The 21,829-nt window shown below is 43.1% G+C and overlaps 1 protein-coding gene across 1 annotated transcript in view; it reads right to left on the bottom strand.

Annotated features, from left to right (window-relative positions):
• insrb (insulin receptor b) overlaps nucleotides 1-20,917 on the bottom strand; it is a 98,740-nt gene extending 77,823 nt beyond the window's left edge. The window contains exon 1 of the mRNA XM_050055974.1: nucleotides 19,493-20,917. Coding sequence (XP_049911931.1) covers nucleotides 19,493-19,586 — 94 coding nt within the window. The 5' untranslated portion in view covers nucleotides 19,587-20,917. The remainder of the gene's footprint in view (nucleotides 1-19,492) is intronic.
• Between the last annotated feature and the right edge of the window lie 912 nt (nucleotides 20,918-21,829).

Below are 21,829 nucleotides of genomic sequence, written 5' to 3'. Positions count from 1 at the left end.
GGGTGTGAGACATTGTCCAAGATAGTTTGTAGCTTAGACAGCATCCTCCTCTCTGACACCACCATCAGAGAGTCACACTCCATTCCCACAACGTCACTGGCCTATGGCTTATGGAAACTAATCAACATTTTTCATAATTTTCTGATGTTTTGTAGCTCAAACAACTATTCGATTAATTCATAAAATAATCAACAGATTAATGGAGAATGAAAATAATTGTTAGTTGCAGTCCTAAAAGAAAATGACAAAATCATTTTAATTAAAATACAAATTTAAAATCATATAATGATATAATGATAAGTACCCACATTCCGTCACTCTGACATTTTTAGCATGGAGGAAAAACACTGTCATCCATTCATGGTCAACTAGGTCAGACAGCAACAAGTGGGCACTGTCCGTCATTCATCGTGTACTGAAATTACTTCCATCATTACGAGAACAATCTGATAACACTAGCTTGGACAGAAAACATTTAAATGGAGTATTTACATTAGTGCGGACGTGGCCAAAGCCAGCTCAACTTTGCACACTTCCCCCTCGCAGCCAGCCTTGCCAGCAGCCAAAAACAACTCATAAAATAAGACAATAAATCCATTTCAGCTGTTACACATCTCATCAGATAAAGCAGAGTTTGAAACAACAACAGCTACTCATTCACACTAGCTAGCCACTTTGCCCTGGCCGCACCCTCTTTATTAGACACATACTGTATCAGAAACCAAAACACAAAAACACACTTCTTCCTCCACTATGTGGCAGTTGGTGTTATTCCCAGTGATAACAGCAACCTTACACCTCTCGGCCCCTCCTGCCTTATCTCCTGGACACATCAAACAGGCCTACAGGCCACCCACTCGCTGTCAGCCTGCAGCACTAACCGGATACCTATTGTGCAACACGACAACATAACAAACTACGTTACGCAACACCAACAGGGCCAGGGTGCAACTCACCTCTGCCCACAGTGATCTTCAAGAAAACACCAAGAGGACATAAACATGACCTTTTCACATTAATGTATTTTTCACAAGGCAAGTAAGAGGTGCGTTAGTGGAGGTGAGGTCTTTCTCTTCACACAACATGCTAACAGGCTAGCACATATGTCACATCTCCTGTTGGAGACACTTTATTGACACAAAGAAATGTTAGTGGGCCATGAGGGGAAGCAGTACACGGTGCTGGTGGGAGCTCCCTCCGCAAAATGGAGTCTTGTTTTCAACTGTCAGGAACGAGAGAGAGGGGGCAGGAGTGAGGGGGGGAGAGGCGTGGGTCATCGGGGGGCAGATGGGGAAGAGGGGAGGAGGAGGAGGGAGAGTAAAGGAGTGGAGGAAGGGTTGTTATGCAGTCGGGGGTTGGCTGCGAGAGCCACTGTGTCTTTAAAATAATGAGCCATCTCCTCCCTCTCTCCTCCCAGGTTTAGGAGCAGGGGGACAGGAGAGGCAAAGAGCGCGAATAGGGAGATTGAGTCAGAGGGAAACGGGTCGTGGGCAAATGGGTGGGGGGAAGAAAAAGGGGTGAAGGGGGGAAAGGGAAATGATGGGAGGGGAGTGAGCGGGGTGAAAGTGTAACCTGAGCCCAGGCAGGAACGCAGGGTGACGTAAGGGACCTACAGGACGGTTGGTGATCACATGCATGAATGGAGGGCCGCTATGGACCACTGTTACATGACAAGCAACATGCACACACACGGCCTCGCGGGGGGGAGAGATGCTACCTATTGACCACAAACACAACAATAACCAATCATCACCTATAACATAAAAGACTCAACAAACTGAGCTGATGAGTGGATGTATGATCGTAAAGACACCTGCTGCACAATCTTTCATTTTTTTTGTCATCTGAAGAAAGAAAATTGCTCTGACACAAAAACTACACTGTGAACTGCTGTTTTAATTTACATTTTCACTCACATAAACAGAGCTCAATATAAAAAAACAACCTGGTAGACAGTGTGTACTTGGGGGGTTTGGTGGACAATGACCGTGACCCCTCTAAAGCCCACCCTCCCACTGAGGACCACCCATAAGCAGACAGCTTGGTGCTCTCACTGGCTGTACAGGAGCTCTTAATTACAATAACAACCCAATCAGCCACTAATGAGCCCGCGGGGCAGCAGAGGGGGGCGAGGTCTGTATCGGAGCAGAGAATGGAATAACAGAGCACAGACTGGAACGTACTGTACCATACTGTGGATCTCTATAGGAGAAATGTGGGCCATCCACCCGCCTTCCCTGTCTGTTTGACACTTAATTTGGCAGCAGGAATGAGAAGAGGAGGAGGAAGTAGGGAGGTATAGCGGGGTGTCAGACAAACAGAAACAGCGGAGGAAAAAAGCTCAGAGATGGAGCGAGGTGAATGAGTTTAAGTCCTCAATAGGAGATTAACAAATTCCTTTTCAAAATTTTTTACAGAGACGTGTCGAGGAACTGCATCCTCAGTCACTTCTCTTGATCACACGTCTAAAAAGATACCGTCTAGACATTTGTCACTGAGTGTGCTGCTGGAATAGTTATGAGGTCTATTCACACATTTGTGCTTTAACAGTAACTGAATAAATTGCCCAAACTGTTCCAGTGAAGGCCGCAGCTACAGTAGGTATTCTTTAGTGTTATTTTAATATGACATGACCACCATTAATAGTGGCCAATCCTCCATGCACAGGCAATAGAGCACAATGAAATATGCCAGGACAGGATAGGACTCACAATACTTGGAAAAAACAACACTGAAATGTATATTATTTTGCAGTATAGATTGATAAATAATAAAAGAATCAACAGATATCTGCAGTTTTCCAAACTCTACTGAAGACCTTGTGCAGAGAGAGCATGCATGTGAAACCAGTAACCAAACTGTAATTTAATGAGGCTAAATTATGTTATTTATCACAGGGACTGACTGTTTACTTTCAGGATTAGTCATAAAAGGTAATTTTGATCGTTTTCTTTTTCTATCAACCACTAAAATAATTTCCTAGTTTATGATGGTGAGTCTAACTGGCCTTGTTACACTGCCATGTACGCACGTGACTACAGCACATACTCACATTGCTATGTTGATGCTGAAACGAGAGATTGTTCAGCCCTAAAATTAAACTTCAGCACTGACGTCGCCTCAACTTATTTAAACCTCTAAACTGCTCTAACAGATTTTGATTATAATATTTTGGCATAACCTCCTTGTTCACACACAACCCTTTCAGAGCACAATATAAATAGTAATAGTACAGGCTGTGTGAGTACTGTATAGTGACACGGTGTATGTATAATCTACTCAGTCCTTCTGCTCTCCGTGATGTGCAAGTTTGTAACTTGAAACTACGATGTCAAAATTACTCCAACAATGTCTCAAGACATTCCAGTACTTTTAATCTACTTGGCAACAGAGCAGATTTTGATTATAAGGTGCCATTCTGAAAATAGATGAACTTTCTGCGTGTCCTGGCTCACATTCCCACAGAAAACCTAAATGCTGTGGATGCAATTCAGCCACAGTGTGAAAAAGTTATATGGTGAGAACTAAGGACACATCCACACGGGCATCCAATCTCTACACACACAAGCTTTATAGCACAGTTTCAGAATCATTCTCTGTGACATTAACATGCCTAAAAATGCGTATCGTGTGACCATTCACGAACACTGGGCATGAGCGTACCAATGGAGACAGGAAGTAGATTGTCTTCTCTGCAATTGCACATATTGGCCGAGAGCATTAGCCATCACTGGAGGAAGTCATGGCCATGGGAAAGGAGTACTCACACAAGAAAGATAAACTCACAGAAGGTATGTAGACCTAGCTATAATGTTTTGACTTGACGTGCTATGACTGATAAGACCCAATCAGGAAGTGAACATGGGTGACTGTTTCTGCCTATTTAGACTAAAATCCAACCCGCAAGTTTTCAAACTAAGAAAAGGTCAAAAGCAATTCCAAAGGTCTCCATTTCAGGGGTTCCCAAACACCAGGTTAGTGTGGACGCTAGGCGTAAATGTTGCAGTAGTTCTGTATTTTACAACGAAAATGTATTCATAAGGATGACGCCTAAAAGAAATATGATGATGATGATTTAGATTTTACTACGCTGCAAATCAAGGCTTTGTGGAATGGAAGATTGCGGTTTATGCAGCATGCTTGCAACACTGTGATGGTCAGTCTAAACTCTCTCTCCCCCCACTTATTTTTCTTGCAGATATTGCTTAGATCATAGGAATATTGTCCAGGGTGGCTCTAAATCATAAGTATTGGCTGTTTGTCACGAGTGTGATCAAAAAAAGCAAACATTTTTTCAATTTGCACTCATCCTATGTTACTCTAGAGACATCTGTTAAACGGCAAAAATATTGGCAAATTCCGCTTTAGCTCCCTGCCATTTTAGCTCGTCATCATCTGTCTCTTTCACATCTTTACTCCCTCTCCTTGTCAAATATGGAGCAGAATTAGCTCACAGAATAAGCTCGCCATAATTACAGCTCACTGTAATACTCAAATACAGCTTACTTGGGCATGACCGGTGCAACTGAGGTCATACCAATGTAACGGCTATCTCTGACAGAAACTGCCATCTCCACTATTCAGTGAGCACCCACAGCTGCAGCCTCCGTTATAGTGTAGCTACAATTTCAGACAGATTCTTCTCTTATTTTTAGAGTTGTGCTCCCTGCAGAGAATTTAATATGCATCAACTAACAGTAGCTGGCTGGCAGTGAGAAAGTGGATCACAGTGGCAGTTTTAGAAGGTGAGAGTGGAGCCCTCTGTGGCCCGGGGACCAACCTGCCTCTGCCTTTCACTGTAGCAGAGGGCGGCCGCACGTTAGCTTAGCGTGAAACCAGACCTGTCTAGCATGAAACCAGGTGGCAGCTAACTCTGGACTGTGAGAAATTTCCTCTCTCTGTCAGCTTAGACGCACGTTGCCCCCGATGAGGTGATCTGCTGATTATAGATTTGTCAACAGCTCAGTTGCTGAACAAACCCCGGGAGAGAGAATATGCTGCCACCGTGCCAAGTGGACTGCCAGTGGAAAAATGCATTTGTTTGTTAATATAGCTGTGGAAAGTCCTGAGAAGTAAAGCCAGCTCCCCGTGCGCCCACTGCCAAGCTGTGGCTTCCACAGTGAAAAATGATGCTGAGAAATTGCATGAGAGGCATTTTGATTAACATGTACCAACTTGTACCTCCAAAACAAAGAGAGTCGAGGACCAAAATAACAGTACGTGAGCCAGGGAAAGACCGAGAGGGGGGCAGTTTGAAGAGTGGAAATAAGCTCAGCGCGCCATTACATTAAACCACACAGGAAATACTTTCAAGAAGAAATCTTCTGAGGGGACAACGACCGAGTGATACTACAAGAGAGCGCAGCGAACACGTGCATCGTGACTGACCTGTGCTTCCACATTTGAGGACATCAGATAAAGGTGGGGGGGTGCTTGGGAAAGGAAAACGGAGCGGAGAGAAGGAGTGTGTGGGTTGGAGCACCTGTTCCTTCATTGCCTCAGCTTCTCATTGAGGAGCATGGCAAGGGGAGCTGGCCTAGCCTATTTATACACAACGCTGGGTCCCGTTACAGCTGTGGCACCGGGCCAGGCCGTGGCAGATTGAAGCGGGTAGAAAAGAGCAACATGCAGGCCCTGCGCTGTCAGATGGCTGGCCAAGAAAAGAGAGGCCTAAATCAGATCACACTGGTGACTTTGGCTCGCCTCCTTCCATCTACCTTCCGGCACTGGCAAAGGAGAGAGGGAGGGAGGGATTGGGCAAGAGGAGTAAGGATAGGTGCAGACAGAGGGAGACAAAGAGTTGAAATATAAACAGAGAGAAAGGTGCTGAGGTGCCGGGTCACTGTCACTTGTTCTTAAAAACAATGACTCACTATTTTCTACTTCCACCAAGCTTGGCTCGACCTTGGGCTCAAGGCTGCTGAGAGGGAGGAGAGAAAAACAGAGGTGTGGGGGCAAAGTGGAGGAAAAGAAGGCAGAGGGAACAAGAGCAGCATGTGTGTAGACGGCCCTGTTTGACATCCTCCTAGAGTGACAGGGTACCTGATAGGAACTGATCCCTCGAGTCCATGTCCACCAACCCAAACACCAAATATCCACAGTGTGGGCACACCATGTCTGACAGTGAAACATGTCTCATGTCCATCTTACATCTAAGACTGATATGAGATAGGATGACTAAGACTCTAAGATCTTTCCAGCTCACCTTTTACACTCAGAAACAGAACAAGGGGTTAAAAGAAGGGCTCCAACTTGCCCATAATGTCCTACATAATAAAACACATTTTATCTGGCGACCTTACAGACTGCTAGCCTGTCTCCACGCTCTGACTCCATACTCAAAACCAGCAAACAAAGGCCAAAGAATGTAATATCCTCAGTCCATATGTAAAGCAGATAAGATGTTCATTGTCTTTGTATCTGAGGTTTTTCCCTCACTGCTCAGTTCCTCATTCCATTTCCAGCCCTCTCTCCTTCCCTCTGCCTCAAATGCTTCTGCAGCACAGCACAGTGCAATTTAACCTTTTGAAAAGAAAGTCACATCAAAAAATTTAAAATGCAGACCACTGATGCAAACTGCATCTGCAAGTAAATGGAACCTGACATGTTCGCTGTGACAGATACACACACACAATCACACTGATCCATTCAGTCTTTCCGCGTGACTCCATGACCGATTGCAACCAACATGTTCCCTGTCTAGAAAATAATTGGACAGCTGGTAATACACAAACCAAAAGAAAAAAAAGTCTGAAAAATTCTGGCCACGCCTTACAAAACAGCTAAACCAGGTGGTGCTCCAAACAAATAAAAAGCATGCTGGGGGGGGGGGGAAGCAGCATTCCTGACATAGTCAAAGCATTTGGGAACAGACAGAAGACTATGAAACAAGAGCAGGTAATCAACTGCAGGCTGGACTGTGCCGAAGATATAGTGCAAGACAGACAGACAACACACACAGAGACACACACACACACACACCAGAGTGAGTAATACAAAAAACATCTGATGTTCCTTTTCATCTTCCCACGTTAGCGAGTGGAGCGCAGAGCAGCGTCTTGGTGTGGTGAGCCTCGGCCTGAGAGGGAGGCAGCCGGGGCTCGGTTCCCCTGCTTGACTTGCAGCCACACGGCAGCAGCTGCAGGGCCCGGCCCCACCAGAGCTCCGACCCACAAACCAGATCTCCACACGAGGCTGGACGAGCTACGCCTGCCTGACGGCTCTGCCAAATCGGCTTCTTCAATCCCGTACGGCTTTCTTTCTTGTTCCAAATCGGCCTGTCTGCCTGCTTGGGACCTCTACAATAGCTGTGAAGCTATATTTCCAATCCTAACTTGTTTCCTTTAGTGCTGCAGTTTGTGCTTTAGCCACTCAGCATTCAGACTGAAACAGAAAAATCACGACAAAGAGGGATTCAGACGGGGAAGGGAGAGTACAAGAGCGGTGATGGGACAGCTGCCCGGGCTGTAGCTCAACGTGCTAACTCTTTCTTTTGACACTGAGCAGTTTTTACCTCCAGCTAAAACAGTTTAGGGGTTTAGTAGAGGTATTCCCTGTGTGGTGAATGGACGACTGAGCTCATCCCAAGCATGGCAAATCCTATTGATTTGACTGGATCGCTGCGAGGCTGCCAACTCCGAGCTACAGCTGAATCCAAAATTTGATGCAAACGAAGAAAAACACCCAGAGAGGAGGAAATAATTTAATTCTAACTGCCTTGAAATGAGACTCTGATTGTTTGTGTGTGCGTATGTGAATATGTGTGTGTGTGTATGAGCCAGAGAAGGAGGAGTGAGGAGACAAGTTAACAAGCACAGGAGATGGGAGAGCAAGAAAAAAAGGGGGCAGAACTTGAGTGATGGAGAATCCAAAGTGGTACAGAAGCAAACAGAAAGACGGGGGAGAGGAGTTGACAAACCAAGACGGAAAAGAGGGAGAAGCAGAGGGGAGGCTGGAGAGATGGAGAGCAGAGGGGCCAGGTCAGTTTAATGGCCCGTTTGTCTGCACTGTTAGACCACCGGCTCTCACTGGCTGCTGGAGGAAAACCTCACACACACACACAAACATGCAGACACACATCCTGCCTGCCTCTGCTTCCTTCTTTCCGTATCTCTCCCTCCCTCTACCTTTTCCATTGCTCAGACCTGCACCCACAGCTTCAGGGCCTCCTTCCACTTAAAGTCCAACTGAAATTAAATTGTATTTTTTTTTGTCTGTTACAGCATAGATATCTGCTCTGTAAATCACCTGTCCAAAAAATGGCGCCCCTAGTTTTGCATTAATCTAACAAAATACCATCTAGTATCAGATATCCATCTACAGCCAATCAAATGTGACATGAATCTGCAGATCATTACTCTCTGCCTTGTAACACCACTTTCCCACGTACTTGATATCATTATGGAGAAGCGAAGCACTGTGAACATGTTATCTATAAACATTCAGTCATTTTGATTATGGACAAATATCCCCTCCTCCTGCTGTTTGTTTTTCCACAAAAACCCTCTGCAGATTCCCAAAGACCTTCGATCATTGCCCTCCTCTGTTGGTTTTTCCGTACAGGATATCCACGGGCATGCTAGGTATGGCATGGATGGAATACTGACGTCATGTTAACGTTCACAAGGCCCCCCCAGCCAACAAATCACTCGCTGTTACCTAGCCTCTGACAGACAAGTCCCTGGAGGGGAGGGCCTGTGGCCGCGGCGGTATTGTAAAATGACTTCCATTCATTACGCTGTCATTTAACAGCAAGGCATGATTCAATATGGGCCCCCTTTAACTGTAAGTGAATTAGGAATGCTTGATGCGGGCTCATAAACTAGGCGCAAACTCTTCATCTCTCTGTCCCTTTTCACTCCGTCTTGGCACGAGTCCCTGCAGTGTTTGCTCCAAGGTGGAGGCTACAGTGTCAGCGTTGCCACACTGGGACACTCCTTTCACTCCAGTCTGTCCTCAAGTGTCTGTTTTCCTCACTTTCTTCAAGAGCAAGACGCCTAATGGCCGGTTAAACATTGTTACAGCAGCAAAAGGCACGTGATGAACACTCACACACACACACACACACACACACACACAGCAAAGCAAGCGTCAACAACTATGCAACGACAATGAAAAACTTGGTCTGACCTGAATGCTTTAAAGCTTAATGTTTTGCCATAACTGGTGCTTACGTCTCTACTTAAATGCTTTGTTGTTTTCTTCCCAGAACATATACACACACATATGCAAGGTGAGCTATACGCCACTGATTTTACTCAACAGAAAACTTTAACTTGTGACATTGTGCCTCATTAAGAGCTTTGTATTTGGCGTCCTACAGGAGGAACCAGCCCCACTTTTAACGTCAGGTTTTGTAGAATTTCACAAGCTGTTTTGTTCAGTGTGGTTTTAACCTGCGACTCATTTAAATGAACTTTAATCTGCAATGCCTTTCCAAGAAATTTTCTATTTGCTTGTCTAAGAATAATCAAAACTGCATTGCAGCTGTTTAAAAAACACACACACTGTCAATTTCTGCTAACCTGTCCTTCAACATCAGTGTGTGAATCATAAAATGGTTGATTAGTCCAGTGCAAATCTGAGTGAGCTCGATTGATTCGCACTAAATGTTTTTCAGTTTCAACAAAAACAGAGCTCCAGAGATGTCTTCTGGCGTGTGCAAGGCTATTAGTGGGTTTGTTATTACATGTATCACTGCCAAGGATCAAATAAAAGCCACAGTTCAATGGATAACACTTCTGAAGCGCAGAGAGAAACCAGTTCATTTGAAATAAAAAAAATAAAAAAAAGACTAATAAAAATCATACAAGCATACATTCTGTAATTAAAACATTGCATTTACTGCCTGGCCAGTGGTTTTGTGAGGCATGGTCTCACCAATCTGGTTTCATGACTACAGTGGGTGAAATGGCACAGAGGTGGACAGAGCTTTGCAGTGGGCACACGAAAGAATGGGAAGGTGCTTTACAGGCCTCTTTCTGTTAAGCAGGTGGTTTCCATCTCCCTCTCCATCTCCATCTATCGTAACGTCGGTGAGGATGCAGTGAAAAGTGGGTATAGTGCATGTTGGGAAAGCAAAAGATGTCTGTGGAGTGCAGTCAGTGTTGCTGGAGGTGAGCAACACTGCAGTTTGGCAGTTGAGTGTAGGATTTCTGCAAAAGCGTCTGACCAGTAAGCACCGATCATGCAAAACTGCAGCCGTGTCTCCTAGAAATTACGTGTACACATGACTAATTTGATTTGTTTTTCTAAGGAAAACTTAATGCAGAGCGGTTTACGTTGCGTTACATTAATCATGTACCTGGCAAGGTGCAAAAATTGTGGATTCTGAATGTCTCAGCAAAATGTTCTCTAACAATATATTTAATTTGTTTTTCGCCAAAATAGGCAATCCTGCAATACACTTTCGACTTATAGTGACCACATTATTGTTTGTTATTATTACCTTTTTATTAACATTTAATTGAAATTATGATCTTTCCCTAATTTTAACCAGTGCTTTAGTTGCCTGAACCAAACCACAGACAAGGATCTGGAGGCAAACCCTGGGTTCTGGTGTAACAGTCCTGCATTTTGCATGTCCGCCATTCACCCCGACCACTTCCCTGGGAATCCAGCGTGGTGCATAAATGAGGAATTTCATTAACTCAAAGAAACGTTGTGTCTGAACATAATCCAGGCAGCGATTACATTGTCACCACAACATAATTATGAATGCAATTTAGCACAAAAACGTAATTTGACAAGTGAGTCAAAAGTTATGGATCATTTCAAACACTTTGATAATAGATATTGTAATGCGTTTGGGACAGTAGAAGGACTGAGCTCTGATCAGTTATTGACAGGCTGAGATCAGGAGTACAGGACACACACTGATTGGTGAGAGGTTCTGCCTTGATTACAGGTGTTGAGACTGAACTGTTGAAACAATCAGGATAGATTATGGTTTGTGTACAGTGGACATCACTCTGGGGGTCGAGATAGAGGGAAAATCAGCCATGATTGTTTCGCCACAAAACCACACAGCAGCACCTCCATAACATGCCACTGTAGACTATATTAAGACAACTATGCCAAAAATTATTATCCCACTTTCTGTTACCGCACATTAAAAATGCATAAATGAGTTAAATGTGAGTTAAACGCAGCGAGGCTAGAAGTGTATTTAGACAGGGGAGGGGGGGGGGGGGGAGCACTGTACTGCCAGCACAGCTAGTGCTGTCACCATAGTAACCCATCTCAGGCTAGTTCATCAGGACAAAAACAGAGCCCCCACCACCACCCGACACACACACACCTCCACCGAACACATACAAGCATGAGTGCTCATAAAAGCACACACACACACACAGATGCAGCAAACACAACATAATCAGAATGGTCCATGTGACTGGGTGTTCACAATGTGCAGGTGTACATGTTAAGCATCACTTAGGCCCAGCTGGAGCAAGCAGGCCTAATAAGAGAGGAGAAAGCAAAAAACAAATGGGAGGTGTCAAATGGATGGTGTTCGCACCTTTAACAGGTTTGAAAGAGGAGGCTTTCCCACCACATACAGAGCGGGATTAGCAGGTGTGTGTGTGTGTGTGTGTGTGTGTGTGTGTGTGTGTGTGTGTGTGTGTGTGTGTGAGTGTGTGTTTGTGTAAGGCAGGTCCACAGGCTGTGCGCATCTGCAGTGTGAAAGAAAAACAAACCAGTGGATGAGAGTGAACCCTCTTACCCCTGAACGTAAAAGCAAAAGGGAGGGGAGGAAGAATGAGGGATGGATATGGGAGGGGAGCTCCAGCATTAAGCAGGAGAGAGATACACAGCTGAGAGAAAAGGCCTGGACACAGGAGGGAGAAGAAGTTGTTGTGGTGCAAACAACTTGTATTTCACTAATCTCATTTTGTTGCATGTTTCTCACCCAGAATGCATCAGAAACATTGCTCGATCATGGACAGACATGAATCCAATACAGTGGCTGGTGGAGGACTGATGAAGGAGAAATGTTTAAGTCACATCCCCTATTTTTAAACTTCACATGCATTCTTCCTAAATTATCTTTGCCTCCCTTTTTATGTCTTTCCATCAAGCATTATATTCCGAGCTGCTGGTTGAGGTTCAAGTCTGATTTAAAACATTTTATTCAAGAGTGCACTGGTTAATAAATCTTACCAATTTTTCTAATTTAAAAGAAAACCGTCAGAAAACTGCCAGTAAAGCAACAATGCACGCATTGGCTGTGTTTGTGCGACTGTGATCACAAATGCCAACAGTTGCCTGGGTCTGTAAAACCGTGATGTGCAAAGTACTCTGACATTTACAGCTAATGTCCATGATTGATTTCTATATGTCATTCATCATCTGTAGCCAATATTCCTTTATTTTATAGCTTGAATCTACCCGTTCCTCTGCTCAATAACAGTTTCCAACCATATGACCCTTTGTGTATGTGTCTGTGTGTGGTTGTAATTAACTGCTAAGAGACTCACTGGGCTGTGTGTCAAATGGCCACTTCTCAGTCATATGACAGTCCTCAAAATAAATTTAACCCATCAGGTTCAGTTACACAGCCACTCCAGCCCAACAAATTCACACACACACACACACACACACACACACACCCCAGTGCACTTATACACTCAGATTCATGACAGAGATAAAGAGTGGGTGGCATTTGCACTAACTTGTGCACATGTAGTGCAGTGCAAACAATTGGACGCCCTGCAAGCTTTAGTTTATTGATGAAGCAACAAAGAAATGATTGGAAAAGGTTTTGTTTTTATTAAGTTCATAAAATTAACTGGAATTAAATTAAAATTAGTATTGACACTGTGTCACATATACAGCATCAATATGTATTTGATAAATCTATACTTAAGACAACACCACAGCATTTGTTAAGGCAAGAAAAGACTATTTTTAATGACAGCCAATGTTCAATGCATGTTGTTACTACTATGAAAACAATCTTAATGGCACATCTGGTACACTTAAGTTCTTAATTTTAACTTTATTTTATACATAATCGTAGCCTACATATCATAATTTCACTGTATCAACAGAATTGCATTAATCACAGGCACAAATTGTAGCGGAAACTGCTTTAAAAAAACAAACGGGTTGTCAGAAATTTAGCGCACACATCAGTCTACCCTGCACACAGCCCTGTTACACCGTAAACAGGAAGCTGTTTCTTCATATTTCCTTGTAAGGCACAAACTTGCATACATATAAGCTTTAGTCAGTGAGGTCAGAGAGTCAGGAAACATCTAGAAGATCAGTGTCCAACAGAGACGGACACGTTAACTGCTGAAAGTGTGACCCTCAAATTACAGGATGGTTTTCTGCACTGTAACCACCAGAGCTCAGACACAGATTCCCATGTGACACAAACAATCCAGCCTTGCTCTCTCATACTAATGTAGATAAATCTGGAAACACTGTTTAAAATGTCCCAACTTTTCTGTCTACACAATTGCTTACATAAAAAGTCTGCCGTCCACTGAACTGCCAAAACAATAGAAAAAACACATATCTCTTGTGCTGGGCAGGCGCCGGCCAACTGAGCCAGGAGCTCAGTTCTACCAAAGACGTTTCCACTGTTTTTGAACGGTTGTTTACTGAGCAAGGGGGAACAACGAACTGCGCAAGGAGTCGTTTTGGATGTGTAGCTAAAGCCTGGATCATATCACGATGTATACTTCAACATTTCCGAAACATTTTTCCTCATGACAATAAAATCAAGACTTGTTCAACCTCATCGGCTTTGGACAGCATCATTGCCAAAACAAAAACCCATTTTGGATAGTCAAAAACCCCAGGCCACTGACAATGGAAAGCCAATATGAAGACAAAAAGATGGATTTTCAAATTAACTCACATAAGGACATGGACATGGCCTCAGCCAGTGTCTGGTCCTGCCGGCAAAAGCCCCCCAAAAGATCCCATTGCTGATCCCGGCTTTACAGGGCCAGCTCAACTTGGATTTTACTGTGTGAAGTCACCAACAGTTAAAATAGGGCAGATCCAAACAGCAACAAGGACTATCAAATCAGATTGTTGCAGCATGGCGTAACGGCGCTCTGTGTGATGTCTGTGTGAGTGTGTGTGTGTGTGAGTGATTCCTGCACCCCATCCATCCCCTCCCAACTCCACCACATTTCTGTGCAGTGAGCAGAGGTTTACATAAACAGCCACAGTTCTCTATCTAGGAATGGGAGTCAGAGAGAGGAGGGTATTAGCTCAGTATTAGAAAACCAGCCCAAGACTGATGCACATATTTCAGCCTCACATGATAGTATGCTGGGTATGAAGAACTCCTTTGATCACTGTGGTCTCAACTCAAAGACACAGAGTAGCTTGAATCGATTCATTTCGACCAGATTCTGGATCAATTTGGCAACGACAAAGATCGCAGAATATGAATGAATACACTAGAAGTCTTTGGCTGTAGTTTTATCCATAATAATGGACATTCAGGGTTGTCGGTTGTGTAGTATTAAAGTAAGTAAGTCAATAAGAAAAACTAAATGAAAAAAGTAATTTCTAATAAAAGTCTACATTGAAACTGATGGCCACAGATTCCCCCTTATATTTGTGTCCTTGCACCTTCCAATATAAAGGATGCTCTGACTTTACTTTGAATGAACTTCTTTGTAGACTTGAAATCAAATACATACCTCAACAATAAGAAGTGCCCAAGTGCCCAGGACGAGTAAAATGCCACACTGGGCTAGTAAATCCAGCAACTCAGAGCAACTCACTTGCCCTCAAACTAATTAAACACACTGTTTTTTAATGGAGTTGATGATGGAAGTAGCTAAGGAGTAAGCCATCTTGCTTCCATCTCATCTCTTTCACGAAATGCATTTGCGCATTACCAATCGAACAAATGGAAAAGTGAAAATGGAAGCAGGTAAAGACTAAATTTGTGAGTTGAAGTGCAAGTGAGCATTTTAATTTGTTTTTGTTTTTTTCTTCAAATGCAGGTCAAGTTTCTGAAAAACATTGCTGGAGTGGTGCAACAAGAGCCAACGGCATCTCGCTCGCATGGCAGCTATGAATGCTGCTGACAACCCCTGAGTTGTTGTTGTTGTTATTGATAACTGCTAATAAATAAAACAATTTGTACAGGGGCAAATACAAACTGCCTTTGAGTAAGTACATTTCTAACCCACTTGCCCAACCAGGCAAGTGAAAAAAAAGAAACAGTAACGCTGAGCCCTAAAGAAAGAGGTAATATGTGGCTAAAAAACTGATAAAAAGTTATCAAAGCCAGACACAATGGCCCAACTCTCAGCATGCCTACACATTATGCCGAACAGGCAGACTTCACATCTTGAGCATGCTCTCTAACCCCTAACAAAGACCGATGAGAACACTGCAATTTATAATTATTGTCTCTGCTTTCCAAAGGCTGAATTCAAATAACCCTCTCAGCCTTTACAATCAATTATGAAATGCAAACAATGTTAATGTTGCATTGAAGTGTCTGTTGAAAGCAGGCAAAACTAAAAAACACCAGCAATCACACTTGAATGTATTTGCTTGTGAATTGTGGGAGTCAAAAGGTCAGGTTATGTTTTTCATCCTCCACTTGTGTTGCTGTTGGAAAAGACTGCCAGGAACACACACACACACACACACACACACACACAAATAAAAAAAATGTATTGGCAAGTATGGAGTGGTTGTAAGGGATACTTGGAAAGATAAGAGCAGAGGAGGAAGCACTTAGGAAAGGCACCCCAACAGTTAATTTCCTTTTGCAGTGCATATTGCCTTCCTGGCCAACGCTCAAAACGCAGCTGGTGGAGTCCTCAGTTCATGACCCCCATTGTCTGCAGGCTCTGTGAACATGGACAACCCAAACGTACAATGGCAATCGACGACCAGCGATATGGCTTCATTGTGAAAGACAGGATTCTGTTTGTGGCCCATTAAACTTACAGTAAAGTCTGATAGCAATGTATGAGAACGAAATGCAACAGTTGACAACTCAAATACAGTAATAGGTAATTACTTTAAACTCATTTATGTTTGAAATGGTGAGTAAAATTCAAATGGATTCACTGATAACAGCTTCTTATCAGCAACAGGTGCGTTAATATCTTTATTCTACCTAGATTCCTCCGATCTTTTATTACCGATTCCGATCTTGTAAAAATAACGTGATCGGCGCCGACACCCAATCCGATCCCTACTAACTTCAGTTTACTGCTTTACAATGTGACATTCTTTGCCTTCACCTCATTCATTGTTTTTATGTATCGCACACCTTTTCATCCATTAATGCTAATGCTGTCTTATTTCATCACAAAAAGCATCATGCAATCTGTCCATTTGATGAATTGGATGTTTGGTGGGTCAAGGGGGCCACTCAGGGCGCAGGGGCTAGTGCTAACAGGCAGCCCACTCTTGAGCCTGCCGCTCTGGTACACACTGTTCTCATGCATGACCACCTCCTCCGGACACACACAAATACACACACACACACAGATACACAAAAAACATACATTTCCCGGAAGTGGGCAGGTCAGGAGCTGAGAGATGAGATCCTGCAGACAGCACAGGGTGTCTGGGGAGCATACTGATATACACACACACACACACACACACACACACACACACACACACACACAGACACATGCACAGGCACCTACATGGTGGGCCACTTCAAACACATTCCACAGCATGCACAGCATTGTCGGAAAATGCCACTGTGCACTCCAGTGAAGAGTGCCTGAGTAACCAAATGGGCTACAGACAAACTCGCACACAAACAGGGGGCATCTCTAGTCATCCTAATTTTACAAATCAACATGTTACTCTACCGGCAGAGTTGGAATAACTATTGAACTGAAGTTCATGAATAAATGAGACTGCTTTGGACACTTAATTCAGATCATCAGGGTGGGAGATACTTTAGGTTTTGCACTCTGTGTTGTAGACTTGGTTTAAGAAGCATACAGGCTGTGGAAGCATACATAACAACGCATGCATACACACATGCAGCACACTACCCCTTTCCAACAGAGCTGTGCTCACAAGCCTGAGAGGAACAAGAAGGGGGCAAGGCTCCCAGTTGCACAACTTGTTTTTCGCGATTTAGACCAGGAGACAGCTCAGCGGTTACTTCAGAAAACTACTGATAACTATGACAAACAGCCCAGTCAGAGTCAACACAAATGCTTTGGTACATTCTCCGGAGAGCGCTCAGCCGATCACAACCACAGCATGGTTTACATATCAATACAGCTTCCTCTTTCCCATGACTGAGGTGGAGATGTGCACATTCAGAATTAAAGTATTCTAAGTATTTTGGTTGTTGCCCCCCCCCCCAGGCGTAAACATCTCAAGAGTGCCAAATATGGTCACTTCCCAGAGAATTGAGTAAATCAGGAACCAGAAGCAGCCAATGACATGAACCCCACTCCCTGAGAGAGAGAGAGAGAGAGAGAGAGAGAGAGAGAGAGAGAGAGAGAGAGAGAGAGAGAGAGAGAATGAAAGAAGAAAGAGGAGGAAGGAGGGGTACCAGCAGCCCTGTCTCATAAGACCCCTTTTCAGGGGCCTCTGTTCTGTCTGCATACATGACCTGTGTAAAATAGCCAGAACATTTCCTTTGAAGCTGGCCACTGGGAGCCATTTTAAGTGATATAACTCAAAGTTTCAAGAGCCACAACATTGCTTAATTAAAGACAACACTATTTTATTAATAGTCTAATTAAGGTGCACTGTTGCCCAAATTTTTTGGCTCATTTGCTCAACTCACGTGTTAGCTTCATGCGCTGAAAACACTTTGTGGACTTGTGCAACACATCATCTAAGAACTCCACACAAATCTCAAAAGTGTTAATGTAGGCCGAAGGTTAAAGCACTGATAAACAAGTTAAATGTGCATTAATTAATTTCACTTGTATTCCAGCTGCTCTTTATCTACAGTGAATATGTTTTCCACTGTGACATTCATTCATTCAAACTGAGACAACAGCGGTGAATCACCACATGGTCACAAGTATTATCTACTTTAAGTAATAATCTTTTCTTCTCTCATTCAGTCATCTCCTGCTGTTAAATTATACTTTTAACAATGTTAAGAGCTTCAATATATAATGCAGTCAATTGTACAGCTGGGAAATGAATTTATGAGTCAAGTCTGTGTATTTCTGTAACTTTGGTCAATGTGATGTTTCTTATTTAAATGTTAAATATCATGTTAATCCCAGTGAGAACTTTTAGACTTTAGATTAACTTGTCAGAATACATTTGTTACATTTAGTCTATTTGTGTCTAAGGACTCCTTGTGTGTGTGCACATACTTGGCCAGTAAAGGTGATTACTTTCCACCATTATATGACTGCTTTATTGCAACAGCAGCCAACAATGATCGCTCCGACTGAAAACACCATATTTCAAATTATCACTCCTCTGATATGATTATTAAGGCGAGGTCATTACAGCGGGATCATTATCTCCTGCTTCATCTCTGGCAAAGCATCACGTCACTGTTTATAATACGCGCTGTTATATTATTACAATCACTCCCCCAATTCATTGATTTAAAGAAAGAAAAGGAAACACCACAGAAAAGACATCCTCCGGCGAGGAAGGAAGACGCCCATACTTTGGTGCGATCTGCTAAAGAGCAATGTAGGCTAATCCACCACCTATAAAGAGACTTCTTAGCGTCGGCGGCTAATTTGTTTACGTTCAGGCTGCAGCAGCACCCTGTGTGTGTGTGTGCGTTGTTTTTGGTGTGTGTGTGTCTGTCGCCATGAGAGGCCTAGCTGCGCTCACAGGGCCAATCCTGCTACTCCCAGTTTAGACTCGCTGCAGCAGACCACACTCGTCCAGTTACAGCGACTAATCCGGCCCTGGGGCTGGCGCATCCAACACAGGCCGCTGCTTTTATGTACCTTTAAGAGACGGCGCGAGGGGGGCGGGGATATTACTCAATAAATTTACGCAAGAATATCAATTATTAGCGCGCGGCTACGCGTACGCAACAACTGAAATTACTAGCCCCCTTAATTAGACGCTGTGCCAAACTTTACGCATGCGCCAGAGCGCAGGCGAGAGTCTCGTGACTGAAATTACCATCCTAATTGATAAAATTAAGACAATAACACAGTCGGAAGCACTGTAAGCTTTCACCAGGGAGCAAAACCGTGTATTTATATGCCAAAAATATTTTTTTTTTTAATAATAACCAAACAATAATATCCCTATTGTAACTGAATGTGTCTCTATGGAGTTTTGTCGTGTGTTTATGTTGTTTTTAATCACACTTTATAGCAGTTTATCCTCCTATAATGATACACTAGTGTCACAAAATGTAAATGTAACATCCACTGTATTATTTAAGCATTAAACAATTTTAAAAATGGCTAAAATTGTTATTTTTTTCTGCATGCCCAGCCAGGAAAAGAGTAAAAATACGCGCTACGACTATCACACAGAAGCTCTGCTTGGGAAAAACAATACAAAACATAAAAGCAATACTCACTTTCTCCGTTTATTAGTCCACACTGGCAGATAATGCAGGTGACGAGGATAAAAAACACAATTTGTGCTCGCAGCTTTAGCGTCCACCGTCTCATTTTGACGTGAAGATAAGTTGTGCTCTCCTCTTGAAGCTTCTCGACACAAAACAAAACAAAAAAAAACCTCCAGTCTTGTCTCCAGTCCTTTATTTCAATATCAAAAAGTATTGAACAAACTCTTAAAAATTAAGGTCCAGCAGAGTCAAGTGATTCAACGTTGCCCCCCGCAAACCGGGGGGGAGTAGTAAATTTGTGAGTATCTTCCCAGCCAAGTTTGTGATATATGTGAGCCCTGGAAAAAATGTAGACCACTAAATAACGTGATCTTGGGTTCTGGCAACACATGTGCGAGTAAAGATCTTCATTTTCCATAAGTGAAGGCGACAGTCCACGTTCATCTGTTTGATTTTGGTGCTCCAGTGAATCAAGAGAGAAATAACTATTATTATTAATATCCTACACGCGTGGAAGGGGGGTTGGTGTTGGAGGTCCCCGAAGGAGGTCCACTGGCCCCGGGCTCATTTCTCTGTAATGCACAGCTCCAAATGAGGGAAGACCCACTTCAAAAAGCAACTGCTGAGAAGTATTTTTCCTTTCGTTAAAAAGCAGCCTCCTCTTGTGCTCCTCCAGCCGACATGAGCTGAAGTTATGGATATCGCCAAACGCAGAGCCAAGAACGGGAGTTGGCGAGCTTTGCGCTTTCTCCTTTGAAGTCCACAGGTCTTTATAACACCCCCTGTTTGCTTGTATGGTCTCAGGAGCTCACCCTTTTTAAGACAGATGCGAGCACATCCCAGGAAACTCCTCCGAGCAGCTACGTGCAGGAAAAACGTGCAGCGACACACAGCTTTCCCCACTACGACCTTCCTCTGAACTCCTTCACCCCCGCTGACCACCACGCCGCAAACGAATGAACACCCATAAAACGACAAAACGGGAGAAAGAAAACAAAGAAGGGAAACTTGGGGAGGAAAACGTTACTTGTTTCCCATCCGCCGTTGAAGGAGGAGGAAGAAAAAACGGTAAAATAACGGCTCCGTTAAACCTGCACGTTGCTAGGGAAGTGAGAAAACTCTCCACCACGCCGCCCGTTTCTTTTTCTCAGATTAACGTTAGCTGCTGGGGGAAAAACAGCTAACGTTAGCTAGCTAATCCAAAACAAACGAGGTTTCAGTGTCGGCGATAGAGTTAAAAATTAAAAAAAACACACACATACACGCAGACAAAGTCAGTATCCCGTCTCCGGTAGTCAAAAAACGATGAGGTAAACAAACATAAAAAGACTTAAAAAGACGGGTCAAGTGTAAAAACTTGGATTCCCGTTCCGTTTAGCGGTTGCTCTCCCTCAGGTTCCCCCTCTTTCCGTCTCTCTTTCTGCGAGTCTCTCCACCAGTAAACAAGTCCTGCCAGTCACCTCAGCTGGGCCACACATGGTCTGAGGGAAAACCCGGAACGGATTCCTGCTAACACAAGCAGCATAGTCCGGATCTGGACTGTCTGAGCCGGGGCTGCCGTTAGTGGTGTCAAAACACCGGTGCTCTTTGTCGGGGGGGGGGGTTCCATACACATCAACATCTTTAAGAAACTGAAATAAAAATAAAACAGGACTGGATATATGTTGAAATATAATTAAATATGTCGAGCAGAAGAACCATTTCCTGACACGAGACGGTCTGTGTGTTCAAATGGAAAATCACCTGTTAAAATGTCTAGTTAATATTCACCACAGTGGACTCTTTGATAAAGGGAAGTTTCCAATATTTTTTCATTTTTAAACCTTTAATACACATTGTGGACAAAATAACAGAAGTTCAAATAAAACAAATTATTATTATTATTATTATTATTATTATTATTATTATTATTATTAATTTGCTAATCATTGTCTCGGTTGATTGTTGGTCGGTTAAATGTCAGAAAATGGTGAAAATGCCCATTTTGATCAAATATATTCAGCTTGCTATCATGTGATAAAGAAAAGCAGATAATACTCTTGTGAGACGTTTAGAATTTGATGTCCACTGCTGCTTTTTGCTTCAAAATGTATGAATCTGTTGATCAATAATCAAAATAGTTAATTGGTTAGTTAATATTCACCACAGTGGACTGTTTGATAAAGGGAAGTTTCCAATATTTTTCATTTTTAAACCTTTAATACACATTGTGGTCAAAATAAAAGAACTTTAAAAGCTGCAGCTAACAAATATTTTTATTATTATTAATCTGCTGATCATTGTCCAGATTAATTGATTAATTGTTAAATATCAGAAAAAGATATTCATCTTGCCATCATATATGAA

The sequence above is a fragment of the Epinephelus moara genome, chromosome 10 (genome assembly GCF_006386435.1).
Source record: "Epinephelus moara isolate mb chromosome 10, YSFRI_EMoa_1.0, whole genome shotgun sequence".
Lineage (NCBI taxonomy): Eukaryota > Metazoa > Chordata > Actinopteri > Perciformes > Serranidae > Epinephelus > Epinephelus moara.
Note: the sequence above shows the minus strand (reverse complement) of the source record. Positions and strands in the feature narration are given on the sequence as shown.